Source organism: Ranitomeya imitator, chromosome 4 (assembly GCF_032444005.1).
Source record: "Ranitomeya imitator isolate aRanImi1 chromosome 4, aRanImi1.pri, whole genome shotgun sequence".
In the NCBI taxonomy this organism is placed as follows: Eukaryota; Metazoa; Chordata; class Amphibia; order Anura; family Dendrobatidae; genus Ranitomeya; species Ranitomeya imitator.
In genome coordinates this window covers 476,085,947-476,103,560 of record NC_091285.1, presented here as the reverse complement: position 1 = coordinate 476,103,560, position 17,614 = coordinate 476,085,947, and the positions used below count along the sequence as shown (strand labels likewise).

General features: G+C 45.8%; 1 protein-coding gene across 5 annotated transcripts in view; it reads left to right on the top strand.

Annotated features, from left to right (window-relative positions):
- Window positions 1–17,614, top strand: part of RNF111 (ring finger protein 111) — a 90,975-nt gene that overhangs the window by 61,688 nt on the left and 11,673 nt on the right. For all 5 annotated transcript variants that reach the window (XM_069765896.1, XM_069765895.1, XM_069765894.1 and 2 more), the window contains exons 4-10: window positions 561–724; window positions 855–1,037; window positions 4,836–5,158; window positions 6,229–6,478; window positions 7,187–7,556; window positions 7,638–7,763; window positions 11,535–11,661. In XM_069765896.1, coding sequence (XP_069621997.1) covers window positions 561–724; window positions 855–1,037; window positions 4,836–5,158; window positions 6,229–6,478; window positions 7,187–7,556; window positions 7,638–7,763; window positions 11,535–11,661 — 1,543 coding nt within the window. The remainder of the gene's footprint in view (window positions 1–560; window positions 725–854; window positions 1,038–4,835; window positions 5,159–6,228; window positions 6,479–7,186; window positions 7,557–7,637; window positions 7,764–11,534; window positions 11,662–17,614) is intronic.

Genomic DNA, 17,614 nt, shown 5'->3' with positions numbered 1-17,614 from the left:
GCTCTATAAACTATGTACATGCACTTTATAATTGGGCTGTGGGCAACCATGCAGTTTGTGATTTGAGTGGTCGAATCTAAAGTCATAATATGTTCAGCGATTTGAATTGAACACTCCACTTTGCCCCTTATGAAAGCTCCACACAGGATGCATTCATCTGATTGTCAGCATGCTACTATACGTTCTACCTGCTTGAAAAATTACATTTTTTAATACAATTCATTAAAAATGTAATTGTTTAAATGATCTTTTAAAATGGGACCCTCTTTCCCCTAAACATCTATTTATTTAAGGTAGGTGTTGTTGTTATATCTTGTTTGGAGGTAATTTTTGCCTTTAAAATATGTTTTGGACTGTTTCAAAATCCTATCTAGTGTCTGTGAGCAAGCGGAAGGCCATGTGATAAGTCTGCACTCTAAATGCTGTTATTGGCCAGGTCTTAGCAGCTTCCATACTTTGCGTCACACTAGAGATATATGTACATCCATTTAGGGTGTCTAAGTGATTCACAACACCTTAGCTCTACATATTTAACACCGGCCACTTTGCTTTCCCCATAGGTCTCGCTCCTCACTAGGACACTCTCGATCTCATTGGGGCCAAAGTTCAAGTTCACAATCTGGAAGATCCCAGGAGCACCGGAGTCGCAGTAGGGTTTCCACTGTGATTCAGCCTCTCAGGCAAAATGCAACTGAAGTTGTGGACCTGACTGTAGATGAAGATGGTATGTGTACCCCGCCTGTGGTTCAGAATGCATATGTTGGTGACCACTGATGGCTTTGCAGGAGGGCAGTGGGCTTCTATACATGTAGGGTGTGTGTCTAATGTATGTATACATTGTTTTTATAACACAGATCCTACAGTTGTGCCAACTACCTCTGGCAGAACAGAGTCTCAGCCTGTCAGCACTGTTTCCAGTGACTCGTCTACCTCAGAGCCGGCCTCTGATGCTGTTTCTGGACCCTTGGTGGGTCAGACATCGATTCCTGATGCTCCTGCTGTCCCACCAAGTAACAGTACAACAGGTGTGACTGCAGGTAAGTCAGTTTCCTGCCCAGCAGTATTGGATTCTATACTAACATAGCATTATTTATTTGTTTTAATGGTTAATAATCAGATATATAACAGACCCCAAAAAGCCTCGTGAGAGCTCCTGCTATCAGGCAGCATATAGTAGTTTTCCATAGGCAATCGGGAATGTAATTCTTGATGAATTGTAGCTCAAAATCTATGCAGTGGTCTTAATATACACATTTATATGTAGATTGTGTTGTGACCCCCTCCAGATGGTCATTCTCTGTATATTAACCCTTAACTTACTGTGCCCGTGTACAATGTTGCTGAATGCAGCCAATCTGAACACTGCTTTTGTCTGCAAACCTGCTCCAGTTCAGGCTCCTAGTGTTTCTGCTCCTCACTTCTGTCATATGACATTTTCCCACGGCCGCGGGGTGAATGTGTGGGAAATGGTTCATCATGGGGTAAAGGGTAAAGAATCGCTAGCCTACTGCCCCTGGTACTCGGTAGGGGGGTCAGACTGACTGGTCACTGCCACCTCTGGGTGCCAGGACTGAGCAGGGAGCGACCCACATGTATGTAAGTTGTGCTTTCCTCCCTGAACTACATGAATATTGACCAGTCCAAGTATTAGTAATGCACTATCTCCAAGTGCAGCGGGGGCTTCATAACCACCTTAATGAGAACTACTTCTATTAAGTGATCTTTGCACTGAGACATTACACCGAGTGGCTAATATACTGTACAGAATGCCAGATTCTTTCTACATGCCTGAGAACCATGAAGCCAACAACTGGTTTCCTGCTGTAGCCATCTCCTCACTTCATATATCAAAGCCACAGCTGTCATGTTTATCTTGGATGTTAGAAATCCTTCTATATGTCCTTACTCTGATCATTGTGTGCAGTGAGCACTCGTGCCTGAACAACTAACAGCGAAGCTACCAGATGGACTTCCACTTATAGCACCGACTAGATCATTTCAGGAAAGTCTCCAGGGAAATGTATGAAAGGCGACTTGTGCACATATAAACCATCTAATTACTGGATTACATCTGCACTTTCTGTGATGGGCTTGTTAATGTGGCTATACCATTAGCTGTTGGCAGGACTGGGGTAGAGGTTAGGATCCTTAGGATGTCTGACAGCGGCATATTCTTCTCCCGGTTTAGAACACTTACATAGGCATGGTTTAGCAGAGTGTATGTGCCGAGCGTTGGACAACCATATTCCCTTACTACTTAATTGCATAATTGCGTTAATTTAGCAATCACATTCATTTTCGATAGAGGGGCAACTTGAGTTTAAACATTTTTAGTAGCTTTCCACTCCAAGGAAACAAAGGGTTGGTCCTGTTCTCTTTGGCACCGAATCTTGAGAGAGGGCTCCTGTTTTCTCTGAGAAAACTGCTTATCCTTGCTGAGAACAAAAAGATCGGCCTACAAAGTCAGACATACCGGACTCCTCTCCTAAGGCTGTGTTCACGTGTCCAGTAATCCTCGGTTAGAACAGATCCAGTGTGTGTAGAGATAGATAGATAGATAGATAGATAGATATATAGTTATTGAACCCGTTCTACGCCCGGGTGGCGAGCATTTATATTGGTATATGGTCTCCATCCTGGTATGTGCTGCTCCATCCTGCGTCCCCATCTTGTCATGTGCTGCACCCATCCTGCGTCCCCATCTTGTCATGTGCTGCACCCATCCTGCGTCCCCATCTTGTCATGTGCTGCACCCATCCTGCGTCCCCATCCTGTCATGTGCTGCACCCATCCTGCGTCCCCATCCTGGTATGTGCTGCACCCATCCTGCGTCCCCATCCTGGTATGTGCTGCAATCATCCTGCGTCCCCATCCTGGTATGTGCTGCAACCATCCTGCGTCCCCATCCTGCGTCCCCATCCTGGTATGTGCTGCACCCATCCGGGAGCCTGAGCAGGCGGGGTCAGGTGCCGGTATCGCCGCCAGCTCAGGCCCCCCAGCACTTCCTATACTCACCTGTCTGTCCCGTTCCAGCGCTGCGCGCCGCCATCTTCCCGGTCTCCTGGCTGTGACTGTTCAGTCAGAGGGCGGCGCCGGCGCGCATTAAGCGCGTCATCGCGCCCTCTGAACTGGTCACAGGCCGAAGACCGGGAAGATGGCGGCGCTCAGCGGTGGAACGCAGGACAGGTGAATATGGCCGATACTCACCCTCCTGGCGGTCCCTGCTTCTCTGTTGGAGATCGCGGTGTGCGTTCAGTGTGAACGCATATCGCGATCTCCCGGGAGCGTCACTCTGTGAGGCCCAGACTGCGCCGGCGCTTGCGCCTGCGCAGTCTATAAAGGCTTCGGACAGAGTGACGCTCCCAGCGTGTAAGCGCCGGCGCAGTCTGGGCCTCAGAGTGACGCTCCCGGGAGATCGCGGTATGCGTCAATATATATAATTTATTTCTAGATGGTTGCCCGATTTTAACGCATTGGCTATTCTAGAATATGTATGTCCACATAGTATATTGCTCAGCCACGTATTATATTGCCCAGTGACGTAGTATACAGCACAGAGCCACATAGTATATTGCCCAGCCACGTATGACACAGGTAAAAAAATAAACATATACTCACCTTCCGCAGGCACGTTGTAGCACTGTCGCCTGTGTGGGGTGTAGGCGGCATCTTCCGGTCCCAGGGTGTGCTGACGTCGCGGTCACGTGACCATGTGGCGGTCACATGACCGTGACTTCACGGCAGGTCCTTGTCTTGCAGGACCTGTCATGACGTCGCGGTCACATGACCGCGACGTCACGGCAGGTCCTTTCCGCGCAGGCGCACAGGGCTTGTGATGACATCGCGGTCACATGACCGTGACGTCATGGCAGGTCCTTCTGCCAGACAATCCGTGCGACCGGAACGTGCCGGTTGCATCGCGAGGAGCGGGAAAGGCGGCGTAGGTGAGTATATAATCATTTTTATTTTTTTTTTAAATTATTTTTAACATTCGATGTTTTTATTATTGGCGCTGCGTAGGCTGCGTCAATAGGAAAAAAAACTTGGTCACACAGGGTTAATAGCAGCGGTAACGGACTGCATTACACCGCGGCATAACGCGGTCCATTACCGCTGCTATTAACCCTGTGTGAGGGCAGACTGGAGGGATGTATGTGGGCGCCGGGCAGTGAGTGCGGGGTGTAAGGAGCGGCCATTTTCTTCCGGACTGCGCGTCGCTGATTGGTCGCGGCAGCCATGACAGGCAGCTGCCGAGACCAATCCGCAAACGAATAACCGTTACAGAAGGACAGACAGACGGAAGTGACCCTTAGACAATTATATAGTGTGTGTATGTATGTATGTATGTATATTTTATAGAGAACCACTAGAGAAACTGATTTTAAAGGGATCTGTTTGTGGTCGGTCTCCCACCCCCATTGAAGTCTATGGAAAATATATCAAATAGCTTTCTGCTTTTCTCCTATTTTAAAATATCTGTTTTTTTGCTTACTTGATCTGTTCTGTCCAATAATCATCTGTTTGAAATGGATCCAGCTGCAATCTAGTATCTCTGCAGGACGATTTCCAACAGTGCACTACTGTACATGTGAACGGTCATCCAGCAAACACAAAAGTGATCCGTTTCAAATGGAATGAAAGCTGATGGCTAGTTAATAGATCCATTTTTCATAGACTTCAATGTTAAAAACTGAGCCAGCTGCAATCAGTTTTTTGAGCCAGGCTAAAGTTGTCTGTACATAATGAATAAATGTCTGTAAGTGACAAGTTGCAATGCAGTGTGAGATGCTATAGTGTTTTAGCTTTGACTTTTATATTGTAATTCCTTTTTGTAGATGACACCAGGAGGACTACTGGCACAACTGCTGATGGTGGCCCCCCAGCAATGCCACGATTACCATCTTGTTGCCCAGAGCATTCTCCCTGTGGTGGTTCATCTCAGAATCCCCACGTCCTAGGACATACTCATTCAAGTTGTTATCCAACGCACAGTCACCACTTTCCACATCACCACCACCACCACCATCATCTCGGTTCTCACCCCTCCGTTCCCTTGTCTCCCTCATTCACGGATGCACACTGTCCCGTGGAAAGAAATGCCCCTGTGCCCCCACCTTGTGGAGCAGCGGGCGGCTCTTCATCCTCTTACCACGACCCGGTAAGAATCCTCAAGATTATCATACGGTTCAATTTCTTTTGGTCTGTTCTCTATTGCAATATTAGATGTGATTTGCATAATGGAAGAATGGCTAAAATAAAGGCCCCTTCACATTTAGCGACGCTGCAGCGATACTGACAACGATCCGAATCGCTGCAGCGTCGCTGTTTGGTCGCTGGAGAGCTGTCACACAGACCGCTCTCCAGCAACCAACGATGCCGGTAACCAGGGTAAACATCGGGTAACTAAGCGCAGGGCCGCGCTTAGTAACCCGATGTTTACCCTGGTTACCATGCTAAAAGTAAAAAAAAACAAACACTAGATACTTACCTACAGCCGTCTGTCCTCCAGCGCTGCGCTCTGCTTCTCTGCTCTCCTCCTGTACTGTCTGGGAGCCGGAAAGCAGAGCGGTGACGTCACCGCTCTGCTTTCCGGCTCACAGCCAGTACAGGAGGAGTGCAGAGCGCAGCGCTAGAGGACAGACAGCGGTAGGTAAGTATCTAGTGTTTGTTTTTTTTACTTTTAGCATGGTAACCAGGGTAAACATCGGGTTACTAAGCGCGGCCCTGCACTTAGTTACCCGATGTTTACCCTGGTTACCAGTGAAGACATCGCTGGATCGGTGTCACACACGCCGATCCAGCGATGTCAGCAGGAGTCCAGCGACGAAATAAAGTTCTGGACTTTATTCAGCGACCAACGATCTCCCAGCAGGGGCCTGATCGTTGGTCGCTGTCACACATAACGATTTCATTAACGATATCGTTGCTACGTCACAAATAGCAACGATATCGTTAACAATATCGTTATGTGTGAAGGTACCTTAATATAGAAGATGGGAACTTTCCAAATATAATAGAACCTACTGTTTATGTAAAATAGCATTGTTATTACAGCAATAGGAACGTTGTCTAGTGTTTGTTTTTTTTCTTTTCTATCACTACCTTTCAATGCTGCAGAGTTAGAACCTAGTTATATATTATTTATTTGTTATACTATGCAGGTAGATTTTTATTTCATGCCTCTGCAGACTCAGAACTTTGTTCTTATCTATACCATTCATGTTACAGCAAGCCTTGCCTGTGGATCTGAGCAATAATGGTATAAGAAGCCACGGAAGTGTTAGCTTTCATAGCACCTCTGCTTTTGACCCTTGCTGTCCTGGTTCATCTTCACGATCTTCAGTTTATGGACATCAGTCAACTGCCAATACAGCCCAAACTATGGCTATTGATGGCTATGGACCTAGCTTGGTGGCCCAGGCACAACCGCCTCCCCAGACTTCTCTCTCCTCCTGTCGGCATTTTATGCATGCCCCATGTAGGTATTGAATGCTTTGACTGCTGATTTTGCAGACATACTGTTTACTTTTTTTTCTGTTTTTTTTTTTTTTTTTTAAACTTTTGTCTTGCTAAACTTTCTTGAGCTTCTTTTTCTACCAAAGTGAAAAATACTGTGGGATGGCCTGCACCAGAAAAAGGAAATGTATACCAGCCACGAGCTGGCATAGGTTCCAGCTACACTGTGCGCTGGTTTTCTGGGGTACGTGCATCTCTCATGACCCTGGTCTGTGGTTCATGTCAGTAGTCTCTGGCCATTGACAGGAGCTGCATGCATTCTCTTAGCCTCCAGGATCCCAGGCTCGGCTTATGTTTAACCGGACTGACAAGTATTATCTGTGCAGACAGAGACTTCTGACTTTGTACCATGGACTGGAGGTGAGAGGTGACCCGCTCCTCTCTAGAAACAAAGATCTCGTGAACATACCCTAACAAAAGATAAGCTTGTAGACACCATTGCAGTTTCCATAATCTTTGGTTCCCCTTCATTTGTCTTCCTTTCAAGCATCTTTTCTCAGATGCATTCTATCTACTTGGATATACTTGGTACTGGTTTGCTAGGTGTCATGTTTCCATTGGATTCCATTAGAATAATACTCACTCTAGAAGGGTGTGATATTGAACTAGAGCACTTTGTTTAATGCAAATCTTTTTTTTTTTTTTTTTTTTTTTTTTTTCATTTTTGCAGATGCATCCCTTTCAAGACCTCTCCACCATCAAACATCTGCCTGTCCTCATTCACATGCCAATCCTCCTCCCCAGCTACCGCCGCCACCACCCCCTCCACCGCCTCCTCAGATGGACTATGTGATTGCTCACGCAGTGCCCCCTTTCCATCCATCACTTCCTAGCCTTTCATCCACACATCCTGTTCCTCCTCCGCCACCATCCCATCACTTTACAAGTGCTACTGCCCAATTGCCTCAGCATCTTACCACCTCTCATCAGTCCATGGCCCATCATATGACTGCAACAGCACCTGCAACACAGAGGCTACACCCTCATGAAGTTATCCAGAGAATGGAAGTTCAAAGGCGACGCCTGATACAACATCCAACGTAAGCCAGTTTTATATTCTTTTAATATGCCTACTTTACTGGTAAGTTTCTCATTTTATTTTATTTTGGTCTGCTTTCTAGACGTGCTCATGAACGTCCACCTCCACATCCGCACAGAATGCATCCAAACTATGGACATGGACGCCATATTCATGTGCCACAAACCATGTCTTCTCTTCCCAGGCAAGCTTCTGAACGGTCAGCTTGGTAAGTAGTCTGAATATGAAGTGTACAGGCTTATAAACTATGTGGGATTATGTCTGCGCAGAGCAGAAATGGAAATTCATTATCGCCTTAACACTCCATGGCTGATGTGTCTAAAAGCATATCTGGGTGTGGGGTGTAGGCTCAGGAGCTGAGCCTGATCCACACAGGGCAGGTGGTGGCTGTGTGATTATAGCTGGCATTTCCTCTAACGGCAGCACTTGGTGCTAGCGATATTAACCTATTGACTGCTGGTGTCAATCAATGACCACACCATTTAAATGCCACGATCCTTACCTGCGTGTTCATTTGGGGCCCATTGCATGCATAACCACCTCCTACTTCTCGCAACGCAATTGTAGGGTACTGATGAACTGCCGCGGCAGCCGGGTGCCTCTTGTGTTTATTCTGTGACATCAAGCCACAGGTTCAGATTTTTTTTTTCTACATGCCTCAATACTATTCTGGTCTCCTTTTTTACATTTGATCTTCTCTCCATAATTCCACAGATTTAGTTGATCTTGAAAATCAGACAGTAAAATAGCTCGCCATTTTATGACCTCTGTTAGCAACTCTGACCTGGGAAAGAACCCAATATTTTATTCTCTTCAGACTTCATTAATAGAGTTGTGTTTCCCTTATTTAGATCTTTTGTTTTCCTCATGTTGGGGTTTTAAATGAGACAGACAAATGAACTTTGAATGGGTATTTTCAACAAATTATTAAAATCATGTGATTACCTTGGCAGTCATGCAGAAGAGTAATGGCCCCTTCACATTAAGCGACGCTGCAGCAATACCGACAACGATCCGGATCGCTGCAGCGTCGCTGTTTGGTCGCTGGAGAGCTGTCACACAGACAGCTCTCCAGCGACCAACGATGCCGGTAACCAGGGTAAACATCGGGCAACTAAGCGCAGGGCCGCGCTTAGTAACCCGATGTTTACCCTGGTTACCATCCTAAAAGTAAAAAAAACAAACAGTACATACTTACCTACAGCCGTCTGTCCTCCAGCGCTGTGCTCTGCACTCCTCCTGTACTGGCTGTGAGCACAGCGGCCGGAAAGCAGAGCGGTGACGTCACCGCTCTGCTTTCCGGCTGACCGACGCTCACAGCCAGTGCAGGAGGAGTGCAGAGCACAGCGCTGGAGGACAGACGGCTGTAGGTAAGTATGTACTGTTTGTTTTTTTTACTTTTAGGATGGTAACCAGGGTAAACATCGGGTTACTAAGCGTGGCCCTGCGCTTAGTTACCCGATGTTTACCCTGGTTACCAGTGAAGACATCGCTGGATCGGTGTCACACACGCCGATCCAGCGATGTCAGCAGGAGTCCAGCGACCAAATAAAGTTCTGGACTTTATTCAGCGACCAACGATCTCCCAACAGGGGCCTGATCGTTGGTCGCTGTCACACAGAACGATTTTATTAACGATATCGTTGCTACGTCACAAAAAGCAACGATATCGTTAACAATATCGTTATGTGTGAAGGTACCTTAAGACCAAACTCCCTTTTAACTCCACATTAGTCATATATGCCTATGAGGAAGTTGTCTCTGGCCTGGAAACCTGGTGGTCGTTCTGGGTATTGCAACCTGAACACGGGCCTTGTACAATTACACAATAGTGGATGACCTACTCCTCTAGATGCTGCCAAAGAAATCTGATTATGTTCCAGATTTTTCTTTGTGGCTTTCACCCATTAGACCACGTTCACACCACTGTATTTTGGTCCGTAATTGAAAGCCTAAACTTGGAGACTGTGAAAAATGCAGAAGTGGTGACGTGTTTCTATTATAATAATAATAATAATAATCTTTATTTTTATATAGCGCTAACATATTCCGCAGCGCTTTACAGTTTTGCACACATTATCATCACTGTCCCTGATGGGGCTCACAATCTAGAATCCCTATCAGTATGTCTTTGGAATGTGGGAGGAAACCGGAGTGCCCGGAGGAAACCCACGCAAACACGGAGAGAACATACAAACTCTTTGCAGATGTTGTCCTAGGTGGGATTAGAACCCAGGACCCCAGCGCTGCAAGGCTGTAGTGCTAACCACTGCGCCACCGTGCTGCCCTATTGTACACTTTCATTGGTTTTCTAGCCTGGTTTTGGCTTACAAATACTGATCGTGTGAAATACTGATCGTGTGAAATACTGATCGTGTGAAATACTGATCGTGTGAAATACTGATCGTGTGAAATTGGCCTAAGAATATATTTGGTAAAATCTGCTGTAGGTGGCCTGAGTAGAGATGAGCGAGTATATTCGTCTCCCTCCTTATTCAGTAAGGTATAGCGCTTGCCTAATAAGCTGCAGAGGGAACCTGGATCGCTCCGGCCGATCAGCTGTTCGGCTCCGCAGCTACATGTGTCGTGGCCGAGTGACAGTAACAACACATGCATGGCCAGCCCAACCAACAGGCTCTCCATGCATGTGCTGTGACAGTGACACAGCTGCCTCACATGCAGCTGCGGAGCCAAACAGCTGATCGGCCAGAGCGATCCAGGTAGCCAGGTTCCCTCTGCAGCTTATTTGGTAAAGCTAAAAGGGGATTGGGCGCACTGCCATATAATTGTATAAAGACATTTATGAGGGTGCGGTAACAGTAATAAACACTATACTGAGAATCCAAAGAGAAAAGCATTACTGCAACAAGTCGCACACCTGGAATTAATGAGCAACAAAATACATAAAATACAAGCTGATTTTATTGACAGATTAAAGAAAAAACACCATAAACAATAAAAACATAATTAAAAACATATAAGCACCATCAAAAACACACAGGAAAAATGGACCATAATACAGTTTAATAAGGTAACCCAAAATTAACCCAAATGGCTCATGGGGTACAGCGCAAAATTGTAAATAGCGGGACGGTGCCAAAATAGTAAGCCAGGATGCACACAGTGCCAGGCCAACAAAACAATAGTAGGCATAGTAGGCCTGGTCCGCCGGGCGATACGCGTGGGGCATCACCTCACCAGGTTGTATCTTTGTGGGAGGTTATCTCCCGTTTACCTTCTGTGACCCAGTGATTTCACCATATATAGGTTTCCCATTAGCCATTGTTTGGGCTCGCCTCTTTTTACTTCTGCTTGGGACATATTGTTGTGCCTACTATTGTTTTGTTGGCCTTGCACTGTGTGCATCCTGGCTTACTATTTTGGCACCGTCCCGCTATTTACAATTTTGCGCTGTACCCCATGAGCCATTTGGGTTAATTTTGGGCTACCTTATTACACTGTATTATGGTCCATTTTTCCTGTGTGTTTTTGATGGTGCTTATGTTTTTAATTATGTTTTTATTGTTTATGGTGTGTGTTTTCTTTGATCTGTCAATAAAATCAGCTTGTATTTTGTTGCTCATTAATTGCAGGTGTGCGACTTGTTGCAGTAATGCTTTTCTCTTTGGATTCTCAGCAGCTTATTTGGTAAGCGCTATTCCTTACAGAATAAGGAGGGACCCGAACATACTTGCTCATCTCTAGTCCTGAGGACAGGAACATGTGAAATTAAAGGGAGTCTGTCAGGAGGATTGACTGACAGCTCTGACTTTGTAGCCAAACCAGTGACCTGTCAGTCAAGAAGAGTAAGTGTAGCTGGGTAGGGTATAGCGCCTGGAGGGCAGTGGCTTGGGAGGTGCTTTGACACTCCTGGAGCACTTTACCTACTTATTTTTTCTTCGGATGTGATGTTGTGGTCCTATTTCACTGTTTATGGTACCAAGGACATAACTAGATTTCTTCTATTTAAATCCTGCAGGGAGATAGCAATTGAAACTGGAGTGACTGGAGCACCCTACCAAACCAGTCCTTTACATCCCCACTTATCTCACTACCATACTCCTCCAAGGCTTCACCACTTACAGCTCGGAGCCCTCCCCTTAATGGTAAGATCTGTTAACTGTGGGTATATATAATGCAAGAATTATTAGGTGCTTTATACATAAAACGTACAGCTCCTGCCTGTACTCCTGTCAGACTTCCTATGTACTGCATTTCTGTATCCTCAGGGTAATACTATTACTACTGTTTTTCACCTAGGAAATTACTTTGACATATATTTTTTTTAAAGGAGTTTTCTCAGCATCATAAATGGGGGGAAAAATTGCAGCTTGCATGTCAAAACAAGCAACTTTGCAATTTACTTGTTAAAGAAGTTGTCCACTACCCTGACAGCACCTTCTAAGTCCCCATGTTTCCTTCTTGTAAAATAACCCTTTTATGCTCCCGTTTCCCGTGCTGTTCAAAGGGGGTCAACACTGTATCTCCCAGGGATTGTGTAACATTGTCACGCAGTCCCTGTGGCCAATCTGCTCTGGCGTCACTGTCCCCTTCTTCGGATGCATCATATACATCCAGAGAAAATGAGGGCCACAACTCGCTTTCTCCAGATGTATGTGATTTGTGCGAAGAATAATGTTAAAGGGAACCTGTCACACCGTATTTTAAAGATGAGATAAAAATGGCATTAACTAGGGCCAGAGCTGTGCTTTTCATTACTGTCTTCTTTGTGCTTTTATTCTGCACCTATCCTGCCGAAATACCTTTTGAAAGTCGCCGTTTGGTGCTGTCACTCAGTCAGGTCTGGTCAGATGGGCGTTGAGAAGTTGCGGTTCCTCCCCCCTGCTCCTCGGCGTGTATGACTTAAATGCGCTCTGTGAATCGCACAGATCGCGCACTTTCTTCGCAGTTGCGCAGTAAATTAGCCTCTTGCGCCTGCTCATTATGCTGTGCCCAACTGTGGGCATAGCATACGTTACATCACTGCGCAGGCGCTGGTCGGCACTTTTACCTGTGTGCCCCGGAAGTGGTCATATGCGCATTTACTGTATAGCTGGATGCCGGTAACGTTACTGCGCAGGCGCTAAGCACAACGCTGACGGCGGGAATAAAATTCGCAGGGAAACGCAAGAGGTGGGGGAGGAACCGCAACTTCTCAACGCCCATCTGACCAGACCTGACTGAGTGACAGCACCAAACGGCGACTTTCAAAAGGTATTTCGGCAGGATAGGTGCGGAATAAAAGCACAAAGAAGACAGTAATGTAAAGCACAGCTCTGGCCCTAGTTAATGCCATTTTTATCTCATCTTTAAAATACGGGGTGACAGGTTCCCTTTAAAACTACTCCATTAATACTATTGTATTGGACCAATAGGAGAGCAGTATGCCAACAATGTCATGGGCATAGATTCATTGTTATTTGACATACACGTGGCAATGGTATAGCTAATGTGTTATGGCCATCAAGGAACGAGACGGCTCAGTCATGACGTATGCTGTCAACGTTACATGGCTAAATCCACGTGCCCACGTTTGAAACACAGTACCTGCATGCTACACGGATGACATCCTCGTGCTGTCCATCCATAATATCCATGGATTCATTGAAATGCACGCTGGCACGTTTGAAAGTTTGGGCACCCTAGTCAAAATTCCAGTTGTAGTGAACAGTTAAGCAAGTTGAAAATGATCTCTAAAAGGCCTAAAGCTAAAAATGACACATTTCCTCTGTATTTTAGGCAAAAAAAAAATATTTTTTAGATTTTAAAAATTATAAAAGGAAAATGGGCTGATGCAAAAGTTTGGGCACCCTGCATGGTTAGTACCTAGTTCCCCCTCATTCCCCCCCCCACCCCAACCCTCCTTTTTTTTAATTTTTTTTTTTTTATAAAGGATCACAGCTTGTAAACCATGGGTCCCCAACTCCAGGCCTCGAGGGCCGCCAACAGTGCAGGTTTTCAGGATTTCTTTAGTATTGCATCGGTGGTAATGTGATCATCTGCACAGGTGATGATTCCAACCCCTGTGCAATACTAAGGAAATCCTGAAAACCTGGAGTTGGGGACCACTGTTGTAAACACTATTTGTAGCCAATAGGCTTTCGATTCTTGTTTGTGGGATTTTCATCCATTCTTCCTTGGAAAACTCTTCCAGTTCTGTGAGATTCCGGGGTCGTCTTGCATGAACTATTTTGAGGTCTAGCCACAGTTTTTCGATGATGTTCAGATCATCTTTTTTTTTTTTTTCCAAAAATTTTTATTAGGATTTTAACTCTTAACTGGGAAGGATAGGATAGGAGGGGACGGAGGGAAGGGGGTGGGGTATGGAGGTAAGGAAAATAAGCCCCTATAGCAATAGGGGAAACAGGCGATTACATAGTAAGTTAATGTATACATAATGAAGATAAAATAACTCAGTAGGTTGTTAAGTGACATAGGTGATACTTTGTACAGGTTCGCTACAAGAATATCTAAAGCTATATTGGTTAATCAGTATATAATAAAATGCAAAGGCCTATTTTGAACCTAAGCTTACAGTAAGTTATAAGGTAGCTTACTATGTCCGGGAGCACCTTCGGGTGACCCTGCGACAATGTGGGCAGCAAAATATCTGGCTCATTGTCAAAGCTAATCTTTGGGAAGAGGTATATCTATAGCTCCTAATAGTAGAAAAAGGTGTCGCTATGTGTAAAGCAGAACTATAAATCAGGTAGGACTATTGTGGGTTCTGTAGGATTTCAGACCATGCTGCCGCAGGAAGGACATGCCCTCTAAAGGGGTTGTGATGTGTACAGTTCCGGACAAGAGTTTTATTAAAAGAGTAGAGGATGGCGACCATGAATAGGCGAAATGAGACCTCCGGAGCTCCCGCGTAACTGGTGAAAAATCCCGTCGCTTTTTTAAAGTGTCTTTGGACAAGTCTCTATAGAATGCTAGGTGACCATATGGGGAAAGCAGAAAATTTTTTTCGGAGGAGAGTTCAAACAGTTTACCTCTAACCCAAGCTGGGAAAAAGGAGACAATGATGTCTCTTGGCACGTCAGGCGGGAGCGACACAGGTCTCTTAATTCGGTAGGCATTTTCGATAATGTTAGGTTCGTTGTTATTAGGAATAAATTTGGATATCATTTTTTGAATATAGCTTTTTAGATGGGGGGGTTTAACAGACTCCGGAACTCCCCTGATTTTTACATTGTTTCTCCGCTTATGGTCCTCTAGACTCGTCAGGTTACGCTTTAGTGAGGCAATTTCTTTTTGTAGATTTTCTAGCAGAACTGCGGAAACAGGGGAAGTTGGCGAACTTTCCGAAAAGGGGAGATCCATACCCTCAGGTGAGTATTCTTCCATGCTACTGATTGAGGAATATACAGAGGAAGCGTACGAGTCACATGTAGGTGAAGAGTAGCTACATTGGGATGACCTTGAGGATGACTCGGATGAGGAGGAACTAAGACTTTCTGCAATGGAAGTCAGTGCGTCTCTCACATAGGACTCAGATGCCTTCTCCGTGCGTGATGATCTTGTATTTAATGTGTTGAGAGAGAATATATATTTATCCAATATTAGTGATCCTTCTTCCATTTTTTTATTAATGATGCCGCAGAAGTTTTTAAGCATATTGTCCATTGCTAGTTCAGTGGGGGGTCCCTCTGCATCTACCGTTCCCTCTGTACCAAGAAAAGGGCATGAAACTTCTGAGGTGGAGCTTCCCTCCCCCTTGTTGTCATAACTGCCATCTCCCTGTTGTGGGGTAGCCTGTGAGTGGCGATTTTCCTGTGGCGCTCCCTCCAGTTCAATTAGTGTCACCACAGGACCTGTGGTCTGATGTTTTCCTCTCATATGGGGTCTGCGCTGCGGTGTAAATGTGGGAGCATCAATTCTTAATGTGTGGCTTGAAGTTTGACTTGTCACAGACACATTAGTAGCTGTTATCTGGGGACCAGGGCAGGGCACAAGTTCTGGGGCACTATACTTTAGTGCTCGGCTGACAGCCTGCTTCCTTGTGTCCCTGTATGTTGAGTGTGGAGTAGTGGGTGGGGTTTCCTCCCTGCCTCTGCTCCCCCTGCCCTCCGGCATGAATGCAGCTGCTGCTATGATTTTAGATGTAGTGCCGGTCTTGGGGGCTGGGGCAGAGGGTCTAGGAGACCTTATGGAAGGTGTCGCTCGTGATGAGAGCTCACCTGAGGTTCTCCCTGCAGCTGTGGCCGTCCTCTTCTCTTTGGAAGCGTTGCCGCAGCTAGTTGTGGGCGGAGTTATGAGCGGGGCTTCGGCCCCGCCTCCTCTCCCCGTCCCTCTCAGCGCTCGTATTGCTTCAGTTCCGGGTTTGATCCCGGAAGTCGTGTCAGCTCTAGAGCGGTAATCGGAGGGTCTCGGGGGTCCCGCAGCACGAGTTGTTTGTGGCGCGGGCTCACCTGCTGTCCCCTCCATCCTCGGGCTGCAGCTCTGTCCTCGGGGAGCGGCACCGTCGCATATCGTGGGCGGAGTAATGGGCGGGTCTATGGGTGGGGTCATCTCCCCTCTCCTGCTTCTCGGCCTCGCCAGTTCAGGCGAGACCGCGGTTTTGGGCCCACAAATGTCGGCAGCTCCGGTTCTTGTGGGGATGCCCGTGGGTCCTGCGGATTTCGGTGCGGGAGTCGCTGTGGACGGGGGGTTGTCCAAGTATCCTCCTGTGGCTGGAAATGGTCCGGAACTTGAAAGCTTCCCGCCTGCGGCAAGGCCACAGCCGCGATCCATATGTCCTTGTGCTGCTTGGGGCTTCTTCAAAGTCGTTTTCCTCATATTGTGTCCTGGCCTTGAACGCTTTAAATACAGTTTTGAGCTGTTTCCTCCCAAAATGTATGATAATTGCCGCTAATAATTAGGGATTTAGCAGGAGCTCCTGTGACACAGGTCTGCTCCCAGTCCCTAGCAAGCCACGCCCCCGTTCAGATCATCTTTTAAGGTACTCTATTGTGGATTTTGACGTGTGTTTAGGATCATTATCAATTTGTAGAAGCCATCCTTTTTTCAGTGTCCGCTTTTTTTTTTACAGATTGTTTCCATCAAGAATTTGTTGAAGTTTAATTGAATTCCGTTGTTCTGTCGAGGTTCCTGAAATTCTGTGCCATTTTTCTCCACACATACCATTGTGGTCAGAGTTCTGTTTTACCCTCACTGGTCCGCAGGCCTTGTTTCCAAAATGCATCCGGCTTGTTTAGACATTCTTTTGCATACTTCTGACTGAATTTTATGCTGAAGGCACAGGATAGGTTTTCTTCTAATGACTCTTCCATGAAGGCCATATTTGTGCAGGTGTGCCTGAACAGTAGAGCAATGTACTACTACTACTCCAGAGTCTGCTAAATCTTTTTGAAGGTCTTTTGCAGTCGAGCGGAGGTTCTGATTTGCCTTTTTTGCAATCCTGCGAGCAGCTCACTGAAATTTTTCTTCATCTTCCAGACCTTATCTTCACCTCTACTGTTCCTGGTAACTGCCATTTCTTAAATACATTTCGAACTGAGGAAAGGGCAGTTTGAAAACACTTTGCTATCTTCTTATGGCCTTCCCCTGCTTTGTGGGCCTCCACTGTTTTCAGAGTGCCAGGCAGCTGCTTAGAAGAACCCATGGCTGCTGTTTTTTTTGGCACAAGGTTAAAGGAGGCTGGGTTTTTATGAAGTCTGAAACCTTGACCAAAGTTAAATGAGCACACACATCTCCAAGGGTGCCCAAACTTTTGTATTGACCCATTTTTCCTTTTTTGTAATTTCTAAAATTTAAGATTGTATTTTATGAAAAAAAAATATAAGAAAAAAACAAAAAACAAAGAAAATATGACATCTTTAACTGTAGCCCCTTTTAGAGATCATTTAATCTTCAACTTGCTTAACTGTTCACAATAACTAAGTTTGACCAGGGGTGCCCAAACTTTTACACGGTATGAGTTTGGTCAGTGAATTGAACCAAATTGCACATGTCTAACCTTAGAGCAGCCATAGAGTAAAATATTTTCGTGTACTTGCAGAAATCATTGCACTTGTCTAAGCTTAACCCATGTATGTCACTAAAATATTGGTCAATGCT